Raw genomic sequence first — 27,500 nt, 5'->3', positions numbered from 1 at the left:
TACTGGCACATGTGCCGGTGGCACGTGAAAGACAACATTCGAGCGTAGTATTTGCCAGTGCGCTGGACTGGTTCCTGTGCAGGTAGCACTTGAAAAACACCTTTTGAGCTTGGTCATTGCGAGAACCACCTGACTGGCACACAAAAGCACACACTACACTCTCGGAGTGGTTAGTGTTAGGAAGGGCATCCAGCTGTAGAAATTTTGCCAGATCAGATTGGAGCCTGGTGCAGCCTCCTGGCTTCCCAGTCCTTAGTCAAACCGTCCAACCCATGCCAGCATGGAAAGCGGACATTAAGCGATGATGATGATGCCTTCACAGCTCCTTACCTTCACAAGTTAGTATTAACAAATTTAATGTAGTAAGCATTAAAAATCTAATTAGGAATCGTTAGGCACCAAGGTAGAATATTAACTCAATTACTAATATTATTTCAATCATACAAGTTTACTAAACAGTTCATGAAGGTGTATGGCACAGTGATTATGATGTGGCACTCATGTTCGCAGGGTCATTGTTTTGATTTTCAAACCAGGTGGCGCTTTGTGTTCTTGAGCAAAATACTTCATTTCATGTTGATCCAGTCCACTCAGCTGTAAATGAACACCAGCAATAGCTGGAAGTTAATCCTCTGATAGACTGGTGTCCTGTTCATGTGGGGTGGGGTGGGGGCTGTAATTTCGGTCAGTTTATATACAACATGGAAACTGGTTTAAGCTCCAACTTTATGAGTTCTCAAACTCACGACAGACCTAAATCTAAAACCAAACAGTTTGGAGATTATTTGGAGTTTACTCATGAGAAATATTAAGAGTTCATAATACAATCCAGAGAATCTTTCACAATTTACACAACACCCTTCAAATTTACTGTAGTAAATTGTACTAAGTTATGCTACCATTATTACTACTATTACTACTACTACCACCACCACCACTACCACCACGCAGTGAGAGTTTGGTGTCTTTGTAAAAAATACTGTGTAGTAATGTGATGGTAACAAGATACAAACCCACAAACTTTGCTTGGTGTAACTTTCCATTGTGTCTGCAGAGAAGCTAAACTTGGGAACAATGATCAAATTTCTTAGTTTTATGAATAATAAAAGCATTTCTTGTAAAAGCTGTTGAAAATAATCTTAAACCATTACAGATTAAGTGGATTAAAACGTTTTTGTTTTTGCCCAGTGAGAGGGAGGAATAGCAGTGCCCATGATTTTATCAGGGTCTTGGAAATCTTGAAAAGAATTGTGGTGGGGTGGGGGAGGGAGAGACCTGCTCCAAATATTTACAACAGAGTGAACTCTACTAAAGGAACCGAAGGACCAGTTGGTGGTATTAAATTAAGTCTACCATTCCAAAATAGGAATGGTTCCTCCAGTAGAATTTCACACCATTCTAATCCATCAAATTCGCCCACGAAGCATTGGTTGATGCCATTGTCTGGTCGCAGGCATTTGGCACAGTCTACTGTGCAGAGGGATTCAATCCAAAGCCATGTGCTTCTGTTGTTTAAACGATTAGAGTTGAAAGGGTTGTCTGAACTCTGACCTCTGACAAATCTTTAAACGGGTTCGGAATCAGTGTCTGTGAGAGGGAGCAGAGAATGAGTTTTGGTCTTACCCAGAAAATTGGCAACAAATTATTTTGTAGAGAGAGATTATACAGAATAATTAGATCTGCGTATAAAAATTTAAAAATGTGTTCAAAGGTGTTGTTGTGTGGTAAGAATCTTGCTTTCCAACCACATGGTTCTGGGTTCAGTCCCACTGCATGGCACCTTGGGCAAGCATCTTCTACTATAGCTTCAGGCTGACCAAAGCCTTGTCAGTGGATTTGGTAGACGGAAACTGAAAGAAGTCTGTCATTTGTATGCACATATATATATATATGTGTGTATATGTTTGTGTGTCTGTCCCCTCACCATCACCTGACAGCCAATGACAGTGTGTTTACATCCTCATAAATTAGCAGTTCTGCAAAAGAGACTGATAGAATAAGTACTAGGCTTACAAAGAATAAGTCCTGGGGTCGATTTGTCTGACTAAAGGCGGTGCTCCAGCATGGCCGCAGTCAAATGACTGAAACAAGTAAACGAATATAAAAATATAAGAAAATTGAAAAGGGTTGTTCTTCTTTTTACAGGATAGCAGGGTGTTATTTGTGGCAGTTTTGACTGCTATGTCTTGCAGGTTGAACAACCACATGCAGGTTCCACATTTATTACTTTGCTCTTGTGGTTGTGGTGTTGCCGGTGGTGGTGAGTGGTGGTGGTGCTGCTTGGCTGGTACTAGTGGCGAAAGAAGTGGTTATACTATTACACCTACCACAGTTACTAATACTACTAGTAGCGATAATGATGGTTAGGTGGTGGTAGTAGTGGTAGCAGCAGCAGTAGCAGCAGTAGTAGTAGTAGTAGTAGTAGTAGTAGTAGATTTATAAGTTTTCCTCACTAACTGTTGTTACATTTTACTCAGACACACAGAACCACCATCACATCGGCAGGGGTGGGGGTGAGTGGGGGGTGGTAGTGAAAGTGCTGTTGTTTACATGGAAGTTTGGATATGTCTGTCACTGAGCTGTCAAAGACTGAAGAACTGTCAGTAACAGAAATTCTATTAAGAAGGAAGTTCTTGTTTCTTCCTAACTCAGAAATTGGTTTCAATTCCATTCCAGTCTGATCATCATCATCATCATCATCGTTTAACGTCCGCTTTCCATGCTAGCATGGGTTGGACGATTTGACTGAGGACTGGTGAAACCGGATGGCAACACCAGGCTCCAGTCTGATTTGGCAGAGTTTCTACAGCTGGATGCCCTTCCTAACGCCAACCACTCAGGAAACACTAAAAGCAAATTGATAGAACGAATGCCTTTGCAATGAGTTTGAACTTTGTACATTTTCCATTATGTTTAGTTTACCATTATTGTTCCATGAGGAATTGCAGTGATTAGAGAATTCGTTAATTAAGGCTTGTTATTGGATTTTCTTTGTTATCAGTTGTCGGCGTGGCTAAGTGGAAAGAACTTTGCTTCCCAACCACATGGTTCAGGGTTCACTTCCACTCCGTGGCACCTTGGGCAAGTATGTTCTACTACAGCCTCGAGCTAACCAAAGCCTTGTGAGTGGATTTGGTAGATGGAAACTGAAAGAAGCCCATTGTCTGTATATCTACACACACACACACACCATGGTATCTTATATACATATATATATATACATATATATATATATATATATATATATATATATATATATATATATATATATGTATGGCAGGCTTCCACATACTTACCTTCTTCCACATTCATTGATCAACTCGGGGCTATAGTAAAAAATACAAGATGTGGAGCAATGGAACTCTACCTGAAATCAGATGGTTGCAAAGCAAACTTCTTACACACACAGCAATGCTTGCACTGGAAACACACAAACACACACACACACACACACACACACGCACACTCTTTCTCTTTTTCTCTCTCTCTCTCTCTCTCTCTCTCTCTCTCTCTCTCTCATTATTTTAAAAGCTCAGGGCAGCTGCTTAATTTTGTGGTCTGTTGCCATCTGTAGCTGACCTTAAATCAATGAAGCTGAGACAATTAGCAACATTTGAAATTACATCTCTCACTTCTCTGCTTGATTTTAAATCATTTTTAATTAATTATGATTCAAAATGGAGGGTCATTGATGAGTGTGATGGTGGGGGGGGGGCATTTAATTAGGGTCAAATAATGATCATCAAAATTGCTCCAATTGATTTTATCGTAAGAAATGTTTGAAGAAATTATTCTTAATTTTCTGTTTTGTTAATCACAAAACTCTTGTAATAGATTCTTGGCAAGCTGAGTTGTTATGCAGTTGTGTGGTTGTTGTGATGCTTGTTGCTGGAACAAGAGAGAAGAGTTAAGCTGGAAGCCAGGGGAAGATGATGAGCAGTGATTTGGCCACCACTGCTGATCCAACCAACAGACCAGTGACAGTGTTGTAGTTCAAGATGAAAACATCCATTGACCATGAGATGCTGTATGATGGCATGAACTTCTCCCAGTCAAAGCTACATTCACCAAAGATCAAAGAAAGAGAAGAAACATCTTGTTTAGGTGTTATCAGCACCTCACCTTCATTGATACTGCCCTGGTCCTTGAGGAAGGGGCAGGGTTGCCACACATCTTCTTTCTCAACCCCTATAAATCAATAACTCCTAGTAACATAATTTTTATTATTTTTTGTCTTTGGTCAGTAAATGTTATGTCTTGTTTGCTTCTCTATCTAGAATTCAAAGGAAATGACCACTATTCCCTTCAAATTTCGTTTCTGTGACCTGGACACCAATATTTTGAAACTGACCTATTTTCCATTACATCTCAGGAGATTCAGTGCTGGGTTGCTGAGGCAGAAATATCGTTTTAGCAAATATTCCATTCTATATTTTTGAGATGAGGAATTACGTACATTATGTATGTGCCGGTGGCATGTAAAAAGCACCATCCGATCGTGGTCGTTGTCAGCTCCTCTGGCCCCTGTGCTGGTGGCACGTAAAAAGCACCCACTGCACTCTCGGAGTGGTTGGCATTAGGAAGGGCATCCAGCTGTAGAAAGTCTGCCAGATCAGATTGGGGCCTGGTGCAGCCTCCTGGCTTTCCAGACCCTGGTTGAACTGTCCAACCCATGCCAGCATGGAAAACGGACGTTAAACGATGATGATGATGATGATAATGACTTACAATGGACGGATAGGTGCAGGCACCACAAGGCATCTGGAGCATATATATATGGATGTGTGTTTGTGTGTCTATGTTTGTTCCCCCAACATCACTTGACAACAGATGCTGGTGTGTTTACGTCCCTGTAACTTAGCAGTTCAGCAAAAGAGACCGATAGAATAAGTACTAGGCATGCAAAGAATAAGTCCTGGGGTTGATTTGCTCGACTGAAGGCGATGCTCCAGCATGGCTGCAGTCAAATGACTGAAACAAATAAAAGAATATATTGGTTTATGTCATTCCATAGCATTTTTGTATTCTATAGAATTTGGAAACTGCACAGTTGCATCCTCAAGCAAGTCTTTTGACTCCTTCTGATGCTGCATGTTTAGTTAAGCCAGCAATTATATGTTTAAACCCAAAAGTCCATTTCCTGGGACATCAAGAAAATACATTGTTCTCTCTCTCTTTCTCCCAATCGATTCTTTCAGCAGACATAAAAAATTTTGTGTATTTTCATCCAAGATGTAATAATCCCAGTGATAAAGAATGCATTTCTAGTTAAACCTCGCAGCTACAATATCAGGAATTTCTGGAAAAGACATTTCATTGAATTCATTTAGATAATCTTCTGATATATTAACGCATTTAGACTTAACAGATTTGTTGTTTGTTTTTCTTAAAGTAAATAAAATAAGCAAAAACAATTAGCTCCGCTATTTTATGCTACACTTTTAATATACAAGTTCCGTGTAAATATACATATAAGACGGTTTAGTTCTAGTCTGGAATTTATGTTTTCAAAATGGGTCTCTTAAGAAAATCATTTTTCTTTGAAGTTAGTGTCTACGAGAAAATGTATGTAGCATTTCTTTTTAATCTAATGGAATGGTTTTTAATGTTAGGTCTTTATATTTTTTAAAGATAACTCAATTAAATTTACAAAAAAATTGTTAAAAAAAAAAAGCAACAATGGCAAGGAGAACAAGCAAAAACAAAACAACAAAAAAACTGTTTTTGTCTGAACATTTTTCAGAAGAACCAAAGATTTTAATCTGGTTCTAAGAATATTAATTCATTTAGAAAATATCTTTGATTCTCTCCATTGACCTGTCTTCACTTGGCATAAAGTCACCCCTCTCGATACTACTCCCCACTGCAGTTGAGGGGGTCTTGTTTTACTAGTTGCTTGCTAACCTCACTGATGTTGGTGCTACATAAAAGGCAGCCAGTACATTCTGTAAAGAGGTTGGCATTAGGAAGGGCTTCCAGCCATATTAAAACCACGAGACAAACACTGGAGCTTGGTACAGTCTGCTAGCTCACCAGCCCCTGTGGAACCCTCCAACCCATGCTAGTGTAGAGAACTGGTATAAAATGGTAACGATGATGATGTCAGACAAACATTCTTTGTTCATGCTGCAGACTCCTTCCTTGTTAGCTGTCCATGTTATGTAATGCTGTTAGGTAGATAATGCATGATTGTACGATTAGAATGTATAAAATATGAACTGAATTCTTTTTGACCAGAGAAAGGAATCTGAGCGTCCCGATTGTCTTTTATTGATTTCTTCTGTGAGATTTTCAGGTATTATTGAATTTTTCAAAGTAATGAAAATGATTTGTATCGACATAGAGAAATTTTGAACTTGGGGCATTAGACATACTGTGTTGAGGACCATTTTAAGGATTTTACCACTGAACAACAAAGCTTCTGTTGGAACTTCTTCTGAGATGAGGAATTATCACATTTTCTTCATTGCCATCATTGTTGCTTTAATGTCCATTTTTGTATTCATAATTACTTGGGTCATTTGGAATTTGTCGAGATTAGGTTTCTATGAACAGATGCCTTTCCTGTTGTCAATCCTCACCTGTTTCCAAGCTCAGTAAACTTCTTAAAACCACACAATCACACCTGTACCAGTGCACCTATATAATGTGTGTGTGTGTGTGGGGGGGGGGGGGGGGGGTGATTGCCACTTTTTTACAACACAAGGCCATCACTTCAATTATTGAATGCTGTCATGAGATCTCTTATAACTAGCAAGTTCAACTTTGGACAAATAAACCCTACTCAAATGTTACAAACATGTTCAAACGTGTATGTAAATGTGTATATGCATATAAATAAGTGAAAAAACTGGAGTCAGTAAGAAGGGGTTGCTTGGACATTTATTTTTTAATGACTCCAAATTTTTCAATTACCTTTTCACACATGACCAAAGCTCAAACGCAAACCTGGAAGTACGTATAATACTACGACTGGATAGCACCGGATGAAATCTGAAGGTGGACAAGCTTTATACTGTACTCTACTACATTATTAACAGAACACATCATAACTACGTGTATATATATATATATATATATATATATATGCTGTGTTGAACATTGTATGGGGTATTGGAAATGGTGTTGATAAAGGATGTAAATGTTCCAGTGAAGGACGGGAATTGATGCAATAATGATATTAATGTCAGAGGATAGATTGACTTGGAAACTAAGCAGCAATGGAAGAAGAAAGCCAAAATAAACTGCTAAATTAACCTCTGCAGCTTGTGTAAACACAACAACAGTAACAGTAACAAGCACATACTTCATTCAATGGGGATAATATATTACATTTTTTCTTCCATTATCCCAATCTTTTTGCAGATTCTGACCTAACAAAATAGGCATCTGTAGTCATTCTATTCTGGAGATGTAAAGATCAATGAAAGAAAGCCATGTAAATTGATTTGAACATGGACATTTTTGCATCAGTTTTGGTTTTGTTTGTAGTTTTATCTTTTTTTATTCATAAGTCGTTATTGGAGACCCTTTTAGCTGGTATATTTATGGACTTTTCTTCAAATTTAATGTACATTTTAGCTACTGACACAAAGATATTTTTGATTTTCAATTACTTCTGTTTTATTTCAAAGTTGTTTCTTAGTCTAGAAGATGTATTTATTGAATCTTCTCCAACAATTTGTAATCTAGGAAGCAGTAAATCAGTTATCTCCCTCTATTGACCTCTCTGGTGTAGTAGCTCCATTCTAATGTCCCTGGATATAACTGAATTGTTGAGGTGGATCCTGTATTTAATGAGTGCATCATGGTTTCTCTGTCAACATGTATTTTTTAAGATAATTTACAACAGTATTACTGCTTTCTAGGAAATGGTTTTTTGATTTACCTTATAAATTTGTACAGGTGTAACTGTGTGGTAAGAAGTTTACTTCCCAACCATATGGTTTTGGGTTCAGTCTCACTGCGTGGTACCTTGAGCAAGTGTTTTCTACTATAGCCCTGACCTATAGCTGCCCAGGGTTATAGTAGAAAGAAGCCTATTGTATACATGTAGATATATACTTATATATTTGTGTATGTTAGTGTCTTTTTGCCTTGACATCACATGATCATCGTAAACAAGTTCCACCATCAGTCTTCATTTCCAATCATCTGTTAAAACATTTCTGGAAGTCCTTCAAACAAGTGAGGGTCGGTTACACAAAGTGCATCTAGCTGTACAAATTCTGCCATTCTGCCCCATCAAATTCTGTTGACCCTTGCAAGCTTGGAAAAATGGATGTTAAAACAACGATGATGACATTGTAACAAGCTCAAACCCTGGTTTGACTGTGTGTGTGTGTGTGGGGGGGGGGCGACTGGGTGGTTAAGGTGTTCGGTTTATGATCAGGAGGTCTTTGGTTTCACTTCCAGACTGTGCAATGCTTCTTTTGTCCTTGAGCAAGTCACTTCATTTCTCATTACCCCAACCCACTCAGCTGAAAATGAATACCTGCCAGCTGCCGGAGGGAGTTTTCATCTCCTTCTACTTGTTACATCTTAGATATTCTGCTGATTAATGAGTGATGGGGTTGAAAGACTCTTTAAGATTGCTTAGAACCTTAAAGGTACCTTAAATCATTAGCAAAACTCACACACACACACACACACACACACACACACACACACGCATATATACGATGGGCTTCTTTCAGTTTCCGTCTACCAAATCCACTCACAAGGCTTTGGTCGGCCCGAGGCTATAGTAGAAGACACTTGCCCATGGTGCCATGCAGTGGGACTGAACCCGGAACCATGTGGTTGGTAAGCAAGCTACTTACCACACAGCCTCTCCTGTGCCTGAGAGATGTATATTGATAATAGAAGAATGATGAATCTCTGAAGGGGATAAAAATGCTAAATAGATAATATTTATCCTGATATTGTTTTCTTTCATTAATATATAAAATCTGTACACCACTACAAAGTTTATATATAAAAGTGTGTGTGTGTGTGTGTGTGTGTGTGTGTGCATGCATGCGTGTGCATGCATGCATGTGTGTATGTGTGTGTGTGTGTGTGTGTGTGTGTGTGTGTGTGTGTACACGTGTGTAGGTCCAGGTGTGACCCAGTAGTTATGAAGTTTGCTTCAGCATCATAAGATCCCAGGTTTGGTCCTGCTGCAAGACTCCCTGGCAAAAGTGTCTTCAGCCATAGCCTCGGTCAGCCGAAACCTTGTGAGTAAAACTGATTGAATGGAAACTGTGGAAATAGATTGGTTGAACTTTTACCTGCAATTCTAAGAGTCAGCCTTGTTGCACACAGCCTGCCATTCTAAGTCGGTCTTGAAGTACCTTTGCAATGTTCAGTTGCATATCTCACATCTACTCTAATGTAGACATGAGGTATGACATCCTAAAGACACCAGCTGTGATGTCATATAGACACAAGCTGAGACACCATCTGGATAGCAACTGTGACATCATTTGACTAGCAGCTGTGACATCACCTGAGTCAACACCATCTTTGGTATCATTGACAAATGATACAACATCATGCTTCTTGGATAATCTGAGATGTTAAAGCAGAAGTTGCAAGTGGAGAATTGGAGTCGTTAGTGCATCGGGTAGGATAGAATGTGCTCTGTGTTCTGAGTTCAAGTCTTGCCAAGGTCGGCTTTGCTTTTTATCCTTTTGGGGTTTAATAAAACCAGTTCTGCTCAAAGACACTTGATTGACAAAATTGCTAGAGCATCGAATGACAGGCCTTAACGTATTCGTTGAGGCCCTATGCATTTGGAGAACAATTCCTGTGATGATCCTGGTACTAAGATGTATTATCTCAAAGATGCTAAGATAGTGCTTTTCTTTTAGGTAACGTTGCAGTTGTGCAGAGGGAAGACTTGGATATACGGACAGTTGACAGTCTTCTAAAAAAAAAAAGGGAAAAAAAAACCTTGTCTGGGCCTTCACTTATAAAGCAAAATTAAATGGTTGACTCCACCAACAGAGGTCCTTAATAAGACAAGTCGTAGTGATACACATCACATGAACTGACGCAAACAAACATTGCACATACAATGTTACAATTTTTTTTCTTCTAAATTAGATTACACACACACACACAACAAGCATTTAACTGCTTTCCAAATGCTTTCCATTGAAGAAGTCCATTCAAACTGGTGTGGTTTTGCTTAGCAATAAGTACCAAGACACATTTTTCTTCTTCTATTGGCTGTAGAGTTAAGACATTCACTTTGCAACCAAATGGGTTTGGGTTCAGTCCCATTTTGCAATATCTTGGCAAATGTCTTCTATAGTTCTGGGTCAGTCGATGCCTGCCTTATTGGTGAATTCAGGAAATGGAAACTCTGGAAGCCTCTCATTTATTTGTATATTTGTGTGTGTGTGTGTATATATATATATATATATATTTATCTGCCGAAGAGCATAGGCTCGAAATGTAAAAGACTTTCTCATTTCCCAAGCGTTAAACTAATACATCTATTTGTTGTTTTTTTGTAAATTCTCACTATATATATATATATATATATATATATATATATATAGGGCTGTGTAGTTAGACGCTTGCTTCCCAAACACATGATTTTAAGTTCAGTCCTACTGCGTTGCACCTTGGGCAAGTATCTTCTACTGTAGCTTTGGGCCAACCAAAGCCTTGTGAGTTGATTTAGGAGAAAGAAACTGAAAGAGGCCCATCATATATTTGTGTGTCTTTGTTAGACCCCACCATTGCTTGACAACTGGTGTTCATGTGTTTACACTCTGTAACTTAGCAGTTTGACAGAAAAGACTGATAGAATAAGTATTAGGCTTTTAAAAAAAATCAAACAATTACTGGAGACAATTTATTCGGCCAAAATTCCCTAAGGCCATATCCCAACATGACCTCAGACCATTGACTGAAACAAGTAAAAGATATATGTGTGTGTGTGTGTGTGTGTGTGTGTGTGTGTGTCTATATAATTTTGTATTAAGGGCAAGCGAGTAAGTACACAGGCTTAGCCACATGCTAAAAGAAGATGTCAAATGGCTCTAAACTACCTTAAATATCACAATAAACATGCGCTGAGATCGGGGGAATAAATGAAAAAGATTCATGAAGGGAGAGAGAGAGAGAGAGAGAGAGAGAAATATTTAAATATTTTCCATTGAAGACATTCAGAGTGATGAGTTTTTTTACTTGGTTAGAATGAAACCACTAATGGCTGTGCAGTAGACTTATTCTTCCACTATGTGGCCAGGCCTCATCTTTGGCCAACAATCAAAGGCTGTTTATAGTCAGAAATGGCAAAAGAGCATCTACTTTATAATTCCTGATCTGGAATGAAGTCTGACTTTATCCTGTAATTAATCCAGTATTTTCCTTCCTCTATCATTCACATGTCTTTCACATTTCTCCATCTCCTCCGTTCTTCTTCCAGTCACTTGAATAGTTTGCTTTCTTTGTTCCGAATAAACTGGAAGTTACAACTGAAGCCAAAGTTTTATTGGTATTCTGTGTCATATCCATGTAAAGAGAAAAAAATGGTCGGAGAGGTTGAGAGAGAAACGGCAGGGAAAATACCCCAAACATCTACTTTGTATAATTTTGTCATGAATATGTATGTATGTATATGTGTGTGCGCGTGCGTGTGTGTATGTGTGTATCTCATCTTTTACTTGGTTGTCAAGTGGTGGTGGGGTACAAACATATATATATATATATATATACTCACACACACACACACACACACACACACACACACACATACACACGCAATGGGCTTCTTTCATTTTCCATTTACCGAATCCACTGACAAGGCTTTGATCAGCCCTCCATCATTCACCCATGGCTCCTGCCCTGACATGTGAAGGCATGTGGCTTTGGGGTTAGGGTATTCAGTTTACAATCGTGAGGCCAGGAGTTCAATTCCTGATGGCACGCTGTGTCCTTGAGCAAGGCACTTTATTTCACGTTGCTCCAGTCCACTCAGCTGGCAAAAATGAGTTGTACCTGTAATTCAAAAGGGGCCAGCCATGCCACATTCTGTGTCACACTGAATCTCCTTGAAAACTACATTAAGGTCTGTGGAGTACTCAGCCACATGCATGTTAATTCCACAAGCAGGTTGCTCCATTGATCGGATCATCTGGAACCCTCAACGTTGTAACCGAGTGGCAGTAAAACGAACATAGTCCCAAGTTGGAGTGCTATTCTACAAATACGAGGAATAACGGTATGAAGAATAGTATTGAAATAGCTGTCATTTCTGCAGCTTAGACTAATATTTATATATAAGCACTTTTAAATTTACATTCTGTCTGTGTAAGCCTTAGCCCCACCCCTCCCCCCCGTTGTTTTCAGATTGTGTGGTTTATTATTTCTGAAATGTTATCCGTCAAGAAGAAAATACTTTCTGTCATTTGAGAGTGAAGTTGCAGAGAGTTTAGTTTTTAATTTCTGCAAATGAGTTTAAGATATTTGTACAATTTAATTCTTAACGGGAAGCTGTCAGTTGAAATGGGGAATGAAGAGAAAAGAAATTTGATGTGCAAAGAATGCTATTGTTGTGGGCTGTTTACTTCAGGGTCAGCCTTGATCCAGCCCTGATCTACTTCAAGGTCAGCCTTGATCTAGCAGGTTTAGGCCAAAGGGGTGTCAGCCATAACCATCCTTTCTTTTTGTCAAGTTATTCAGATGGATTTATGTAGAGTTGATAAAATGAATTACTTGAGACAAATACTGGGGTCAGTGTAATCAACTTGTCCCCTCCTCTCCAAATAGCTGGCTTTGAACCCTGCAACACACCAGAGCCCATTCAAGGGAGTGTTGTGACTTCATACATCATGGAAACCTGATAATCGATGTTATGTGTCCTTGAACCTAAGAAAAATAATAACAAAAAAGTCTTAAGCTGGTATTGCCTGATGGGAAGGAGATTTAACTACTATTTCTTGTAATTAGAGTGCCCATGTAGAAATTTTGATAATGGTTTCATTATAAAGATAGCTTTATGGTATTGCCTTGAGTGTAGGACATTTACCCCTCCATGGACAATAACCCCCCAAGGACAATTATTCCCCCTGAGGACAACAACTTCCAAGGACAATTGTGTACCATATTTTCCGGTGTATAAGCTGCTATTTTTTACTAAGATTACTTTGAGGATACGCACTTAGAACGACCATGTTGAAGAGGAAGATGGTGAGAACCAGTGTTTGGAATGGATCTAAGGAATACGTACAACAGAACGTTGGATGAACTTCCAAGAACAAACGATGCTGTGGAAGGGTGGCACAGGAGTTTTTTTCTTTTTTTAATCAAATGCTGGTTGTTGCCACCCAAACATTTGGAAGTTTTTAAAATATATCAAAAGAGAAGAAGCATTACAACGAGTACTTATGACTCTATCCTTGACGGGTTTTGCTAAATGGCCATCAAGAAAGAAATATTCAGATGTTTCAGCCTGTATTAATGCTGTAGTTAGCAATTATGAAAACACAAATGTCATACAATGTTTGCAAGGAATGGTGTGCAATTTGCACTTTTAGATGATGATTTAAAACTTAATATATTAGAGATGGAGTAATTAACCAGGAGGGGTTATTGTCTTAGGGGGTAGTTGTCATTGGGGTAATTGTCCTGATACGACTGTCTTCAGTGAGTCCTATTGCCAATATGTGGGACTGAATCTTATTTTCGGTTTAAATAATCCTTTACACATGTGTTTAATTGTTTATTGTGATGATAAGTGGATAAGGGAGTGATCTTCTCTCATTGAGAAAAGAGTCTTATTGTGGATTAGTTAAATTAGAGTTACCTTTTTTGGAAACAGATGAGTGTTGGTGACAGGAAAAGCATCCGACTATGGAAAATCCAACAAATTTCATCTCACTTACACAAGTATGGAAAAAAATATGGCGAAAATGATAATGATGTGGACTATTGTGTATGTGTCCGACATCAGTGCTTGGCTGGTCCTTATCTTATTTGACCCTGGAAAGATGAAAGTTAAGAATCAGACCTGGTGAAGTTTGAACTCCTGAATATAAATGAACCGAGTGAAACACCAGAAAGCATTTTATTCACCGCCACCGCCACCACCACCACTCTACCATTTCTGTCATCTACCATTACTTACTTGTAGCTTTGTTCTGTAATTCTTTAATTCTCCAAGAAATCTTTTGAAATCAATGGCACCAAATGGAGAAATATGACAGAAGTTTGGTAGGAAAAAGCTCTTTCTGAAGATATTTACCAGAGTTTTTGTCTTGCTTCCTCTTTTCGTGTCTCACTTGTTCTTATAAAAGTAAAACCAAAATTATCTCCGTCTCATAACAGATTTACTCTTCTCTACACCTCCCACTCTTACTCTCTTTCTATCCATTTTTCATTTATTCTTGCACTCTCTCTCTCTCTCTCTCTTTTTCTCCACTCTGCTCTTTCTCTCTATCACTTCTTCCTTTTCGCTTTCATGTTTTATTCTCCATCTCTCTCTCTCTCTCTTTCTTATTCTTTTCTTCATCCTCTTCCTCAACACCTTTCTCTCTCCTTCCCTACCTACTCTCCCACCATTCCTCTTCCCCCTCACGCAGTCTCTTCTCCCCCCCCCCCCCCATTTTCCTAATTTTTTTTACACTCCCACAATTTCTCTTTCCTTTATTATTCTCACTTCCCCACACCCCTCTCCCACTATCTCTCACCATTTCTCCTTTCTCTCCCCCCTCTCCTTTCTCTCCCCCCCTCTCCTTTCTCTTTCTCTTCACTCTCTCTCTATCTCCCTCTCTCTCTCTCCCTCTCCTTTCTCTTTCTCTCCCCTCTCTCACCATTTCTCCTTTCTCTCCCCTCCCCCCTCTCCCTTCTCGTTCTCTCCACTCTCTCTCAGTCATCTCCAAGACAAACACAGTCAGTTCCCTTTCTCGTCTTAGATTCCAACTTTAATTGTCTGAGACTAGAACTATTTGTTGTTGTTCTTCTTCTTCATCTTCTCAGCTTCTGCTTGCCATAAATATTGATCTAATCTTTTCGCTAATTCAGCAGAATATTGTAAATATTGATTCGATTCCGTAAATATTGCAATTTCATCTTTTACCTCTCTTATTTATTGTGCCAAACCCACAAACTTCGCAGTCATCTGCCTCGTTAGGCTAACTTTAATTACCTTCCCTACATCATTTATTTCGTTACAGTTCAGTTGTTAAGTTTGACTTCTGTAAAAGCGTGGAGAGAAAATCTAAGTTTTTGTTTATTTTTATTTGTAGTTTTGTTTCAATTAAATTGCTTCTATTTAGGTTTCTGTTAATTACTGATGTCTAGATAGTTCGTTAATGAGTTCCAATTACTTCCAGTAAGTTTATGTAGAACTACCGAGCAGTGAATTTTTATAGGTCTCATCATTTGAATAATAATATGGATGCAGTTTAATCAACAAACTCATCAAGAGACTTGATAATGATTTATTTTGTTTGCCACAAGGGCAATATAAAAGATAACATTACAAAAACAAATTGACAGCAAATATTCTGCTCAATACCACAGATTTGCTTGTCAGTTACTTGACCTTAACCAGTTGAGCCTGTCCCTTAAACAAACCTTATTCAGGGACCTTTTGAACAAGATAGGCTACTCGACCTGAAAAAAATTCTAACTGGGCCCCACCTGTGAGGTCATGCGCTGTTTATCTTGATATGAGATCTCCATGTCGTGCACATATGGTTGCGATGCATGTGCCTGGTGTACCCTTATCAGACGGGTAGTCATGATGGGTATATTGGGCTTCGTATATTTGTACCCCAATGTCACTTTGATGGCATACACTGTTCTCTCACTCAATAATAATAATAGTAATAGTAATAATAATATCAAATTTTGGCACAAGGCCAGCAATTTCAAAAGAGAGGATAAGTCGATTACATCAACCCCAGTATTCAACTGGTACTTATTTTGTCGAACCCTGAGAAGATGAAAGTCAAAGTTGATGTTTGAGCTCAGAGCGTAAAGACAGACGAAATGCTGCTAAGCATCTTGTCCAGTCTGCTAAGGATTCTGCGAGCTTTCCACCTGTAATAACAATTCTTTCTACTCCAGGCACAAGGTCTGGAATTTGCAGGGAAGGGGCCCAATCCATTAACCTCAGTACATGACCAATACTTATTTCATTAGCTTCTAAAGGATGAAAGGCCAAGTCCACCTTGGTGGAATTTGAACCCAGGATGTAGAGACGTTAGATGATGATGATGATGGTAATTTGGTTTCTGATTCTAGTAGCTTTGGTCTTATCCTTATCTTTGTTCCTTATCTTGTATTGAGTAGCTGACACTTGATTCTGAATGACAAAGAGGAATCCCTCTGGCTGGGATGTAATATGTCTTATCACTGTTTCCACTAATTCGCCCCCCCCCCCCACCACCACCGATACATCTGTCTGTCTATGTTTGATGTGTCAGTCTCTTGTCAAGTAGGCTGGAATGGCTACCCTCAGGTCAAGCAGACGCTTCTCAAGATTCTTGATGCTTCTTACTTCAATGTGTGTGTGTATGGTGTGTGTGTGTGCAAACGTATGCACACACACACACACACACACATGTACATTTGCAATGTTTATTGTTCATGTGCTGAAGAATGCACAATGAATATTGGTTCATTGTTTCTGTTGGGTGTTTGTATGTGTATATGTGCATGTATGTGTATGCATGCGCATGTGTGTGTGTATGAGAAACACTCTATTTCTCCCTTTCTAAATGCCATCAGTGTGTGTGTGTGTGTGTGTATAATTAAATTATAACATAAACTTACCAAGAACTCTAATTTATAATAAACCATTGTTTGCTCCATAGCAAAGGCTGCCATATTTTCCCACATGTTAAAAATCTGATATGCCAATATGTAAAACTAGATACGAACTACAACACTTTTTCTCTCAGTAAACTACAAAAACCGAAGTGTACAGTTACTTCATTATTTTGTGTCTATATCAAATCCTTCGATTATTTCTTCAAATTATCCACACAATAAGAGTTTTAGGGATCTGGGATTGTTGCTTGTGAGACTAGAAGATGTTTTTCAAGATTGAAAGAAGACATTTTTCTAACATTGAAAATACAAAGAAAATTTTTGAGAAGAGAAGACAAGAATGCCTGTACCATGGCTTCTGGTAAATATATAAAATTACAAGTATGGTAATATTAATTTCGACGTAGTCAAGGGTGTAAAAATAAGGTACGAGTCTTTTACAGTGGTTTCTGCTACAATAAGAAACCCCTGGTATGGTAGTAATAATTTAGATCTGAGGTTTTAAAAATAAAGTACCAGTTATGTATTGAGGTTGAGCCAATCAACTCTTCCCCTCCATATTTGTGGTGCTTTTTAAAAATTTTATTACTTGTTTTTGTCATTGCCTTGAAGGAGTCTCGTTAAGCAAATTGATTCTCCCCTCGGTACTTATTTTTTAAAGTCAGGTACTTGTTCTTTCAGCCTCTTTGTTGCCACACTGCCAAGATTTGGGGATGGAAATAAACCAACACCATCAAGCACTCAGACACAATCACACACACACATGCAAGCATGCATGCATGTGTGTGCACACACACACACACACACTTTACAAAAATTATCTACCAATTGCTAATACGCAGTTCTTAAACTGATCTGAAATGTGTGTGAGTAAAACAGGTGTATGGTATGGTCTGTTAAGGAATTTGATATAAGATCCTATCTGGCCAGACATGCATGCATTCATACATTTGTACATACAAGCATGCATGCATGATTGCCTCATCTTGTCAGGTGATTGCCGTCTCACATTCAACCCGATCGTCCCTGATTTAATTCCATCCTTTCATGTGCACAGATCCATCACCACTGGACTTCATAAAACGAAATGATAGTCCGGCACCCATAGGTCATTGGATTGAAGTGGCAAAAGCTTGGTCAACAACACTTTTGCCACTCTCTCGGTCACCATACTAGGTTCCACTGACCAGCATTGCAAGATGACCGCAAGTTTTATGCCAGAGTATCTTTCTTCTAAAAGAGCTGCCGTCCTCACGACTTTGCCAAATGTAACAGGAGTCTCCTCTGGCCCTTGGAAAATCTATTTAGCCCATTGGCAGGACCCTGGTAGGTACTACTGTTTCGGGTCAGAACGGATCTGAGAGTAATGGTCGTTAAGGGGCAACTCCACACTCCCCACAGCTTCCGAACTCAAGACTCATCACCTGATGCAGTTTAATGTCATACCTGGGACCATTATGAAGATATGTACAAATGTACATACAAGCTTACATACACACATACATACACACCCATACATACATACATACATACATACATACATACATACATACATACATACACATATACATACACACACACATACATACATGTATGATAAGCATCTGCACAGTTTATGGCATGAAGTTATAGCAAAAGACACTGACCCCGTGTGCGGCCTAGTAGGACTGAACCCGAGACTCTGGGACTACAAAGTGAACTTTTTGATGACATCACCTTACCTATACGTATTGCCACCACATAGCCATGTCTGTGCTGGTTTAACCGCAAATGCTAACCCTGCACTTATGTTACAAATTCATCATTTTAGATCTTTTCTTCACACTCTGTGAATTATGAAGGAAATGGATGTGAAGAGAGTGAAATAGTTACAACAGTGACAAGGAAGATGGAGAGAAAAAATTCTTTAATATGGTATTTTGGCAGGTGCCTATTACCTCGTTTGAGTACAGAATGAGGCTATGCAAAATGATAGCAAATATTGGATATAATTAAAAAAACTTACCCCAAGAATATTCCAAAAAAATTTCTTTGAAGAAAGAAAATAATTAAAAGATGCCGAGAAATCCAGTTTTGTGGGTTGCATTTATTAGAATTCAAAACTATTCTCAAAGAATGCACAAATGATAGACTGAGATTTTTTGGAACAGTCCAAGATCTAAGAATTATTTATCATTTTTATTCTCTGACATTGTAATTTATAATTGTTTTCTTTTAAATATGAAGAAATGTTCTCAGAAGAAGAATGGTTCTCTCTAGAATTTACCATTCTGATATTGATAGGTTTGCTACTACTTAATTACCATAGCCACTGACACCTTCTAATGGCTAGATAGGATTTTATATAGAATTTCGTACCATGCATCTATTTTACTCACAGAGCTTTCAGATCAGTTTAAGAACTGTATTTATTGGCAATTACTACATCATTTTTGTGAGGTGTGTGTGTGTGTGTGTGTGTTTCAACTATTCTTTGAGAGACGTTTATAAAAAAAAATGCAGTCAGTACTGTTTCTGTGAGTAGGTCTGATTTATAAGATAGTGTCTCCATTCTGGTGCCAGTACCGCAAAAAAGCACCCTTTGTACCTCCTATAAAGTGGTTGGTGTTAGGAAAGGCATCCAACCATAGAAACGAAGCCAAAACAGACAATGGGACCTGGTGTGGCTTCAGGCCCTGCCAGCTCCTGTCAAGCTGTCCAACCCATGCCAGCATGGAAAACGGATGTTGGATGATGATAATGATGATGATGATGATGATGATGCTTGTTGATTACATGTTTTATTGGTAATACTTTTACTTTCAACTTGTTTTAGTCATTGGACTGCAGCCATGCTGGAGCTAAGTGACCCCAGTTCTTGTGTTTTTTTTTGTTTATTTAAATTTTTTTTTAGTTTGATACTTAGTCTATCATATCTTTTGCCAAACCAATAAGTTATGAAGACATAAACAAACCAACACCGACAGGCAAGGTTGACGTTGGCAGGATTTGAACCCCAAGTACTGAGTGTTGGGACAAATACCATGAGGCATTCTATCTGGCCGTCGAATGATTCTGCCAAAAAAAAGCCATTAGCTTGTTAGGATCTTTTAGCTTCTACTTGTTAGTCATCAGATTGTGGCCATGCTGGAGTCCCACCTTGAAAACCTAGTACTTATTCTGTTGATCCCTTTTACTGAACCACTAAGTCATGGGGACATAAACAAACCAACATAGGTTGTCAATTGGTTGGAGGAGGGAAACCTACTCACAAGGCTTTGGTTGGCTTGGGGCTATAGTAGAAGATGCTTGCCCAAGGTGCTGTGCAGTGGGACTGAACCAAAGACAACATGGTTGGGAAGCGTGCTCCCTAACTGCACTGCCATGCCCATATCTATGTTGTAGAATAGGCGTTGGCACTAAAGACATAAGAACTAAAACTCTGATGAATAAAATTATAAATTATTTTAAACCGGGTTCAACGACTTTATTGAAGTGAACTTTAAGAAACAAAACAAACCGGAAAAAGAAAAAAAATAGCGTGGGTGGTGGTGGTGGCGGCGGCGGCGGCGGTGGTGGCGGCGGTGGTGGCGGCGGTGGTGGCGGCGGTGGTGGCGGCGGTGGTGGTGGTGGTGGTGGTGGTGGTGGTGGTGGTGGTGGTGGTGGTGGGTTGTGGATGTCTGTGGAAAGTAATATTTCTGACTCATTGTAGAAGGAAAAGCTGTTATGTGAAGAATGAAATAACCAATGCAAACTGTTTACCTTTTGAGAATGTAGGACAGATGTCTTCTACGATTTGCCTGGGATATGGTGACTTGCTGACGGAGGAGATATTAAAAGAATAATCTACTAACAATGTGGTTTATTTTCTCTGCAAGGAAATTATTTTCAACTAAGAAAATAAAAACAGAATAAATGTGCCATTATTCTGCTATAAATTCCTTGTTATGAAGAATATGGAAGAACCTGAGAAATTATTTCCTCTTGCTAATATTTTACATACGCGTGTGTGTGTGTGTGTGTGAGTGTGCATGTGTTTGTGTGTGTATGCATGTGTATGTTTTTGTTTGTTTGTGTGTGTATGTGTGTGTGTGTGTTTGTTTTGTGTGTTAGTGTGAGTGGGATGGGTTTTTTTTTTTAATGGGGGGGCAAATGTTTTCACAGCTGGAGCTCCTTTTCACTACTCATGACTCAATTATGGAACAGGGGTGGAACCATTCGCCAGACAGACAAACTGAGGTAAATATAGTGATGTGACCAACGCTGCGAGTAACACATTTGATGTTGCTTAGGCCCGAGTCAACATACACTTAGCACATTTATAATCAAAAATATTCCAGCCATGGCCATCAGCACTTTTTAAAACTTTTTTTTTCATTTTTTATCTTTTACTTGTTTCAGTCATTAGACTGTGGCCATTCTGGAGCACAGCCTTGAAAGGTTTAGTCTGGTACTTATTCCATCGACCACTTTTGTTAAACTGCCAGTTCATGAGGACATAAACAAACTAACACAAGTTGTCAAGTGGTGGTGGGGGTCAGACACAAACACACACAAATATAAAGAAAAATTTTATGTGTGTGTGTTTGTCTGTTACAGGCTCAACTGGTACTTATTTTATCGACCCTGAAAGGATGGAAAGTAAAAGTTAACCACTGCAGAATCTGAACTCAGAACGTAAAGACGGCTGGAACGCCTCAAAGCGTTTTGCCCGGCGTGTTAACAATTCTGCCGATTCACCACCCTCTTCATTATAATGTTATTAACAAATCTTGAACGAGTTAATTTCTATTTACAGATGTCATTTAATTAAATATTTTTTTGTGATCTTTTAGATAAAATGATTTATAATTTTTATCTGATGTTTGTGAAACCTCACAGAAAACAGAACAAAGGACACATCATTTTCTTTTTTTTTTTTTGTGCATTTGGTTTTTCATTTTGTTTAATTTCTAATATTAATGTAAACTGTTGACTCCATTATTTTGGATTCAGCGAGTAATTAGTTTTTCTCGTTTTTTTTTTTCTTCCCGATCCACTTTTGAAGTTTGTTTTGTTATTTTCAGAACTGTTTCCTTTGTTTATTCTATTAACCCTTCACTTCCTGGGTCTGTTTAATCCAGAGTTTCTCAACCGGTGGTCCATATGGCTCTTGGAAAGGGGAAGGGGTCCATATAAGATTTTGTTGTTAAAAAACTTCATCTTTCTTTAACGTCCACTTTCCATGCTGGCATGGGTTTGCAATAAACTGGTTCAATATGCAAAATATTCAGACAACTGTTTTTATACAATTTCTAATATTTAATCATAAAAATATGATAAGAGTTTTTAGACATCAAATGAATATGAAGGTCACCTTCACCTCTTGAGGGAAATAGGAATCAAAGCAGTCCTTAGTTAAAGAATGGACGAGAAGCACTGTTTTAATCAGTGACTGGCCTCGGGACCACTCAACAATAACACTTTTAGTACCTTATAAAAACACACAAACTATTTAATGCAGTGGTTGTTGACTTAAGCCATAGTGTGGGGCTGTATGTACCCTTTGTGTGCTCACAAATGTTAATCAGAAACATTTCAAGGGATACTTATAGGGAGCAGTGGATGTTCAGAGAACCTTTGTGATTTTTTTGTGAAAATAAAAATATTTCAACCATATCATTTATCTTTTACTTGTTTCAGTCATTAGACTGCGGCCATGCTGGAGCACTGCCTTGAGTTTTTAGTTGAATGAGAACCCCCTTTTTTTTTTAAGCTTGGTACTTATTCTGTCAGACTCTTTTACTGAACTACTAAGTTATGGGGATGTAAACAAACCAACACTTGTCAAGCAGTGGTGGGACACACACACACACACACACACAAATGCGCGCAGCAAGCTTCTTTCAGTTTCCATCTACCAAATTCATTCAGAAGGCTTTGGTCAGCCCAATGCTATAATAGAAAACAATTGCCATGCCGTGGGACTGATCATGGAACCTTGTGGTTGGGAAGCAAACTTCTTACCACACAGCCACATCTGTGCTTGTATTTATATTTTAAGCACTTGGCATGGCCCATACCAGTACTGCCTGACTGGCACCCATGCAGGTAGCACATAAAAAGCACCATTCGAGTGTGACCAATGCCAGTGCCACCTGACTGGTACCCATGCTGGTGGTATGTAAAAAGCACCCACTACACTCTTGGAATGGTTGGTGTTAGGAAGGGCATCCAGCTGTAGAAACCTTGCCAAATCAGATTGGAACTTGGATCCAGCCTTCTGGCTCACCAGTCCTCAGTCAAACCGTCCAACCCATGCCAGCATGGAAAGCGGATAACAATGACGACGATGATGATGATGATGATTAAAAATATGAGTAAAACCTTCTGTCGGCGTTAGGGATTAGAAACATGATTGATGATGCGTTGAGGTTTAATGGAGTTTCATTGTGTAAGCCCTCACCATCTCCAGTAATCTATCTTTTATTAGTTTCAATCCTTGAACTGTGGCCATGCTGGGGCACCATCTTGAAGGGTTTTAATCAAACAAATCAACCCAGTCCTTGTCTTTTTTTTAAAGCCACTTATTCTTATGGTCTCTTTTGTCAATGCCTAGTTATGGAGATGTAAACAAACTAACACTGGTTGTCAAGAGGTGGCTGGGGGACAGGCAAACACAGACACACACATATATAGGATGTGCTTTCACCCAGCTTGTCTATAAAATTTACTTACAAGACATTGGTTTGGGACTACGGCAGAAGAAGACATTTGCCCCAAGGTGCCAGGCTGTAGGATTGAACTTAAAACTGAGTGGTTGCATAACCACACATTTCATAACCACACAACCATGCCTGTGCTTATAATTTCTGTCAGAATTTAACAAAGGGGACACCATTAACATCATCATAAACATAATCATTTAACGTTTATTTTTCATGCTGGCATGGGTTGGATGGTTTGACAGTGAGATTTGAACTCAGGACATAAAGATGAATGAAATCTCGTTAAGCATTTTGCCCAAGGTGCTAACGAATCTGTTAGCTCACCACCTTATATCTGCCTTATATCATTACTTGTTTGTGGCCCCTATATTATCCTCTGTAATCCCTCCTCCTAACCCTGTACTATCTTCTGTGTGTCCCCTCCTATATTATTCTCATGTATATCTATCTTACCCTATATTATTTTTTTACACCCCTGATATCATCCCCTGCATGTCCCCCTCTCCCCTCATAATGTCCCCTAAACAATCCCCTTTATCTCAAACATCCTTACTTCACCCCCTCAACCATGGACCCTTCCTCAATTCACCTGCTCTTCCACTCATTAATGCCACTCATTAAATTATTTTTACAAAATTATTGTTCTTCATATTGTTCTATTGTTATTGTAGATGTTGCTGTTGTTGTTGTTGTGGCTGTTGTTGTTTTATTGTTGTTGCTCTTTTTAAATTTGCTTTTGTTGTTCCTGCTGCTGCTGTTGTTATTTATTGTAACACATTTCTATTAGAATTCTAAAAACGGACAAATCTGGTTTCTTTTATAAGCTTTTCTAATCTCCTTTCTCTCTATCTCTCTCTCTCTCTCTCTCTCTCTCTCTCTCTGTCTCTATCTCTCTGTCTCTCTCTCTCTCTGTCTCTCTCTATCTCTCTATCTCTCTCTCTCTCTGTCTTTCTGTCTCTCTCTGTCTGTCTTTCTGTCTCTCTCTGTCTGTCTTTCTGTCTCTCTCTGTCTGTCTCTCTTTCTCTCCCACTCTCTCTCTCATACACTATCACCCTCTCTATCTCACTGTCTGACTGACTCCATCCATATCAACTCACCACTCTCCCTTCCACTCCCATCTCTCTCATTGTTTTCTCTCCCACTCTTTCACTCCCTCTCCCCCTTTCTCACCTTCCACATCTGCAAGCTGCTGTTATTTGTTTATTCATTTATTTATTCCTACCCCCCCCCCCATTATGTTTGACCTGCAGCAAGCAAACATAATGGCTACACAAGATATCTGATGTCCCTAAAGTGGAGTTAACGGCAATATTTAGCTGTGGTTCTTCAGATTTGCTTACATTTACATCCAACAGAGTCAAGGTTCCTCACAGAATAAAACTGACATTTACTGAAGCTGGAACTCTCTCCCCCCCCCCCCCCCCCCCGACACTCTTGCAGTTGTTCAAAATACTAAAAATAGCCATCAAATCTCCCTTAGATAACAACCTGCTGCACTGTTATGTTTTCACTCTTCCTCCATCCATGGCGCATTAGACGAGATGCTGAAGCCATTATGGCACATCAGCAGATTTTGGAAAGTTTCATTATGTAGATGTATCAGAGATAAGCATGGCTGTGTTGGTAATAAGCTCACTTTACAAGCACCTGGTTTTGAGTTCAATCCCCCAGTGTAGGAACTTGAGCAAATGTCTTCTACTATAACCCTTGGACAACCAAAGCCCTGTGAGTGGATTTGGTAGACAGAAACTGTGTGGAAACTCATATATATATATATATATATATATATATATAGGTGCAGGCATGGCTGTGGTGTAAGAAGCTTGCTTCCCAACCACATGGTTCCAGGTTCAATCTCATTGCATAGCACCTTGGGCAAGTGTCTTCTACTATAGCCTTGGGCTGACCAAATCCTTCTGAGTAGATTTGGTAGACGGAAACTGAAAGAAGCCCATCACACACAAACACAAAGAAATGATGTGAGATTCAGTTGAATTAGGTACTTAAGTTGAGGCACCAACCCAGTTCAGTATTGTCCGCACAGCTCGAAGTAAGGTGAATAAAAAGCAAGTAAGGATATCTGGATACCCTTGTCACTTATTTGATTTATATATATATATATATATATATATATATATGTATATAGTCCTTAGCCCCCTCTTATTCATCATAGTCCTCCAGGAAATAACAGAGGAATTCAAGACAGGATGCCCCTGGGAGATCCTCTATGCTGATGACCTTGCTCTCATAGCGGAATCACTATCAGAACTAGAGGAGAAGTTTCAGGTATGGAAGCAAGGATTAGAATTGAAGGGCCTTAGAGTCAACCTTGCTAAAACCAAAGTCCTAATAAGTAGGAAGGCAGACAAACCACAAATCCCTTCAGCTAGATGGCCCTGCTCGATCTGTAGAAACTGCTATAAGATGTGCCCAGTGTAAGCTATGGACACATAAGAGGTGCAGCAATATCTTAAAAGAATGACGATGACAATGACAGCTTTGTGCATAAAGTATGAAAAACGCATTAAAAAATGGTAGTTATGTGTGTTTTAACCTTTCAATATAAATAATCCAAACGGCAGAAAATTCTAATAAATACTTGTAACATCTTTAGTCCATAAATGAAACTTAATTATCAAAGAGAAACCGAGCTTGATTTTGTTTTTGGTTCTGTTTTCTATGTTCAGACATATTTCAGATAAATATACACCTGTTTCATCTTTAACAAATTATTGTTGTATTCTGTTAGAAGTTGAGATCTTTCTGGTTTTGCTTTTCTCTTTTTTCTGTTTTTTTGTGAGATAATTTTATCTCTGCACTGCATCTAACTACACTTTACCAAACAACCAGTGCACTGTGACTTTCTGTCAAGCTGAATCTGCCTAAGAACTATGTTAAGAGTATGTGTGTCTGTGGAGTGCTCAGCCACTTGCACGTTAACTTCACGAGCAGGCTGTTCTGTTGATCGGATCAACTGGAACACCCATCGTCATAACCCACCGAGTGCCTTTTTCTTTTTTTTTTTTTTACTTTTTGTGGCTCGAAGCCATTCCTGTCACCAACTCTCATCTGTTTTTTTTCAGGAAAGGGATTATTATAATATGCAGGTCTTTGAAAGTCAAATGCAATAATATTAAGTAATGTCAAATATCAACACTGCCTAGCTGAAACATTGACAACTGCTGTAAAGTGCTGAAATGACTGTGATATTCAATTGACAGCTGATGTTGGGAATGTTTGAGCAAGTTGTATGTAAAATATAAATATACACACATGCATTCTAAACAAGAAATAATCATCATATGTAGGTAAATGAGGGGTGGGAGTGGGGTGATGAGTTTTCGTACCTTTTTCACTTATTTTAATACAAGTATAATTGACCCTTAATTTTTGTGATGTACAAGAAATTCTCTTTTCAGTTGTTTTACTTTTCTGGTGAGCATTTGTCAGTAGTTTTGAGTATTTAAATGGATATTTTGTATAAAGACACAACACAGTTTTCACGGTGTATTTGAACCTGTAACATTTAGAATCACTAAATAGATATCTTGTATAAAAGCATAGTATACTGTTTCTAGGTATATTTGAACTTATGATCTATTGGTTTGCTGGTCCAGATTAATTTACCTTTGTCTTCCATTTGTCTGTTGCAGGATACGCAGTGATCACAACGTTGACAACACATCAGCTATATTGAAAGAATGGGCAAGCTATGCCAAAAAGCTTTATCATTCCATAGACTTAAAGATTGATGAAAAATCATTTGGTAAGGCCTGCCTCTTCACATCTTTTTAATTCTAGTTTCTCTTTAACCTTTTGGAGCCATATTTCTAAAATAATAGTGTTTGTATTTTCAATAAATTCCCAAAGAAATGAAGAATTTGGTAGGAGTAGTGTTTTAAATATGATTTAACAAATCATTCTGGATTAAAATTTTAACTTTCATTTATCAGGAATATAATATTCAGTCTGTTACACAAGCCATTTCCCATTTGTCTGATAAAATGGTAACTCTATATCATTAAGAGTCATTTAATA

At 38.6% G+C, this 27,500-nt stretch overlaps 1 protein-coding gene across 1 annotated transcript in view; it reads left to right on the top strand.

The window, feature by feature from the left end:
- The window catches only part of LOC106878759 (procollagen galactosyltransferase 1), a 119,568-nt gene that overhangs the window by 56,596 nt on the left and 35,472 nt on the right, over positions 1-27,500 (top strand). The window contains exon 2 of the mRNA XM_052967583.2: positions 27,116-27,228. Within this exon, the coding sequence (XP_052823543.1) occupies positions 27,116-27,228 (113 nt within the window). The remainder of the gene's footprint in view (positions 1-27,115; positions 27,229-27,500) is intronic.

This window comes from Octopus bimaculoides, chromosome 4 (genome assembly GCF_046866305.1).
Source record: "Octopus bimaculoides isolate indiv1 chromosome 4, ASM4686630v1, whole genome shotgun sequence".
Taxonomy (NCBI): domain Eukaryota; kingdom Metazoa; phylum Mollusca; class Cephalopoda; order Octopoda; family Octopodidae; genus Octopus; species Octopus bimaculoides.
Note: the sequence above shows the minus strand (reverse complement) of the source record. Positions and strands in the feature narration are given on the sequence as shown.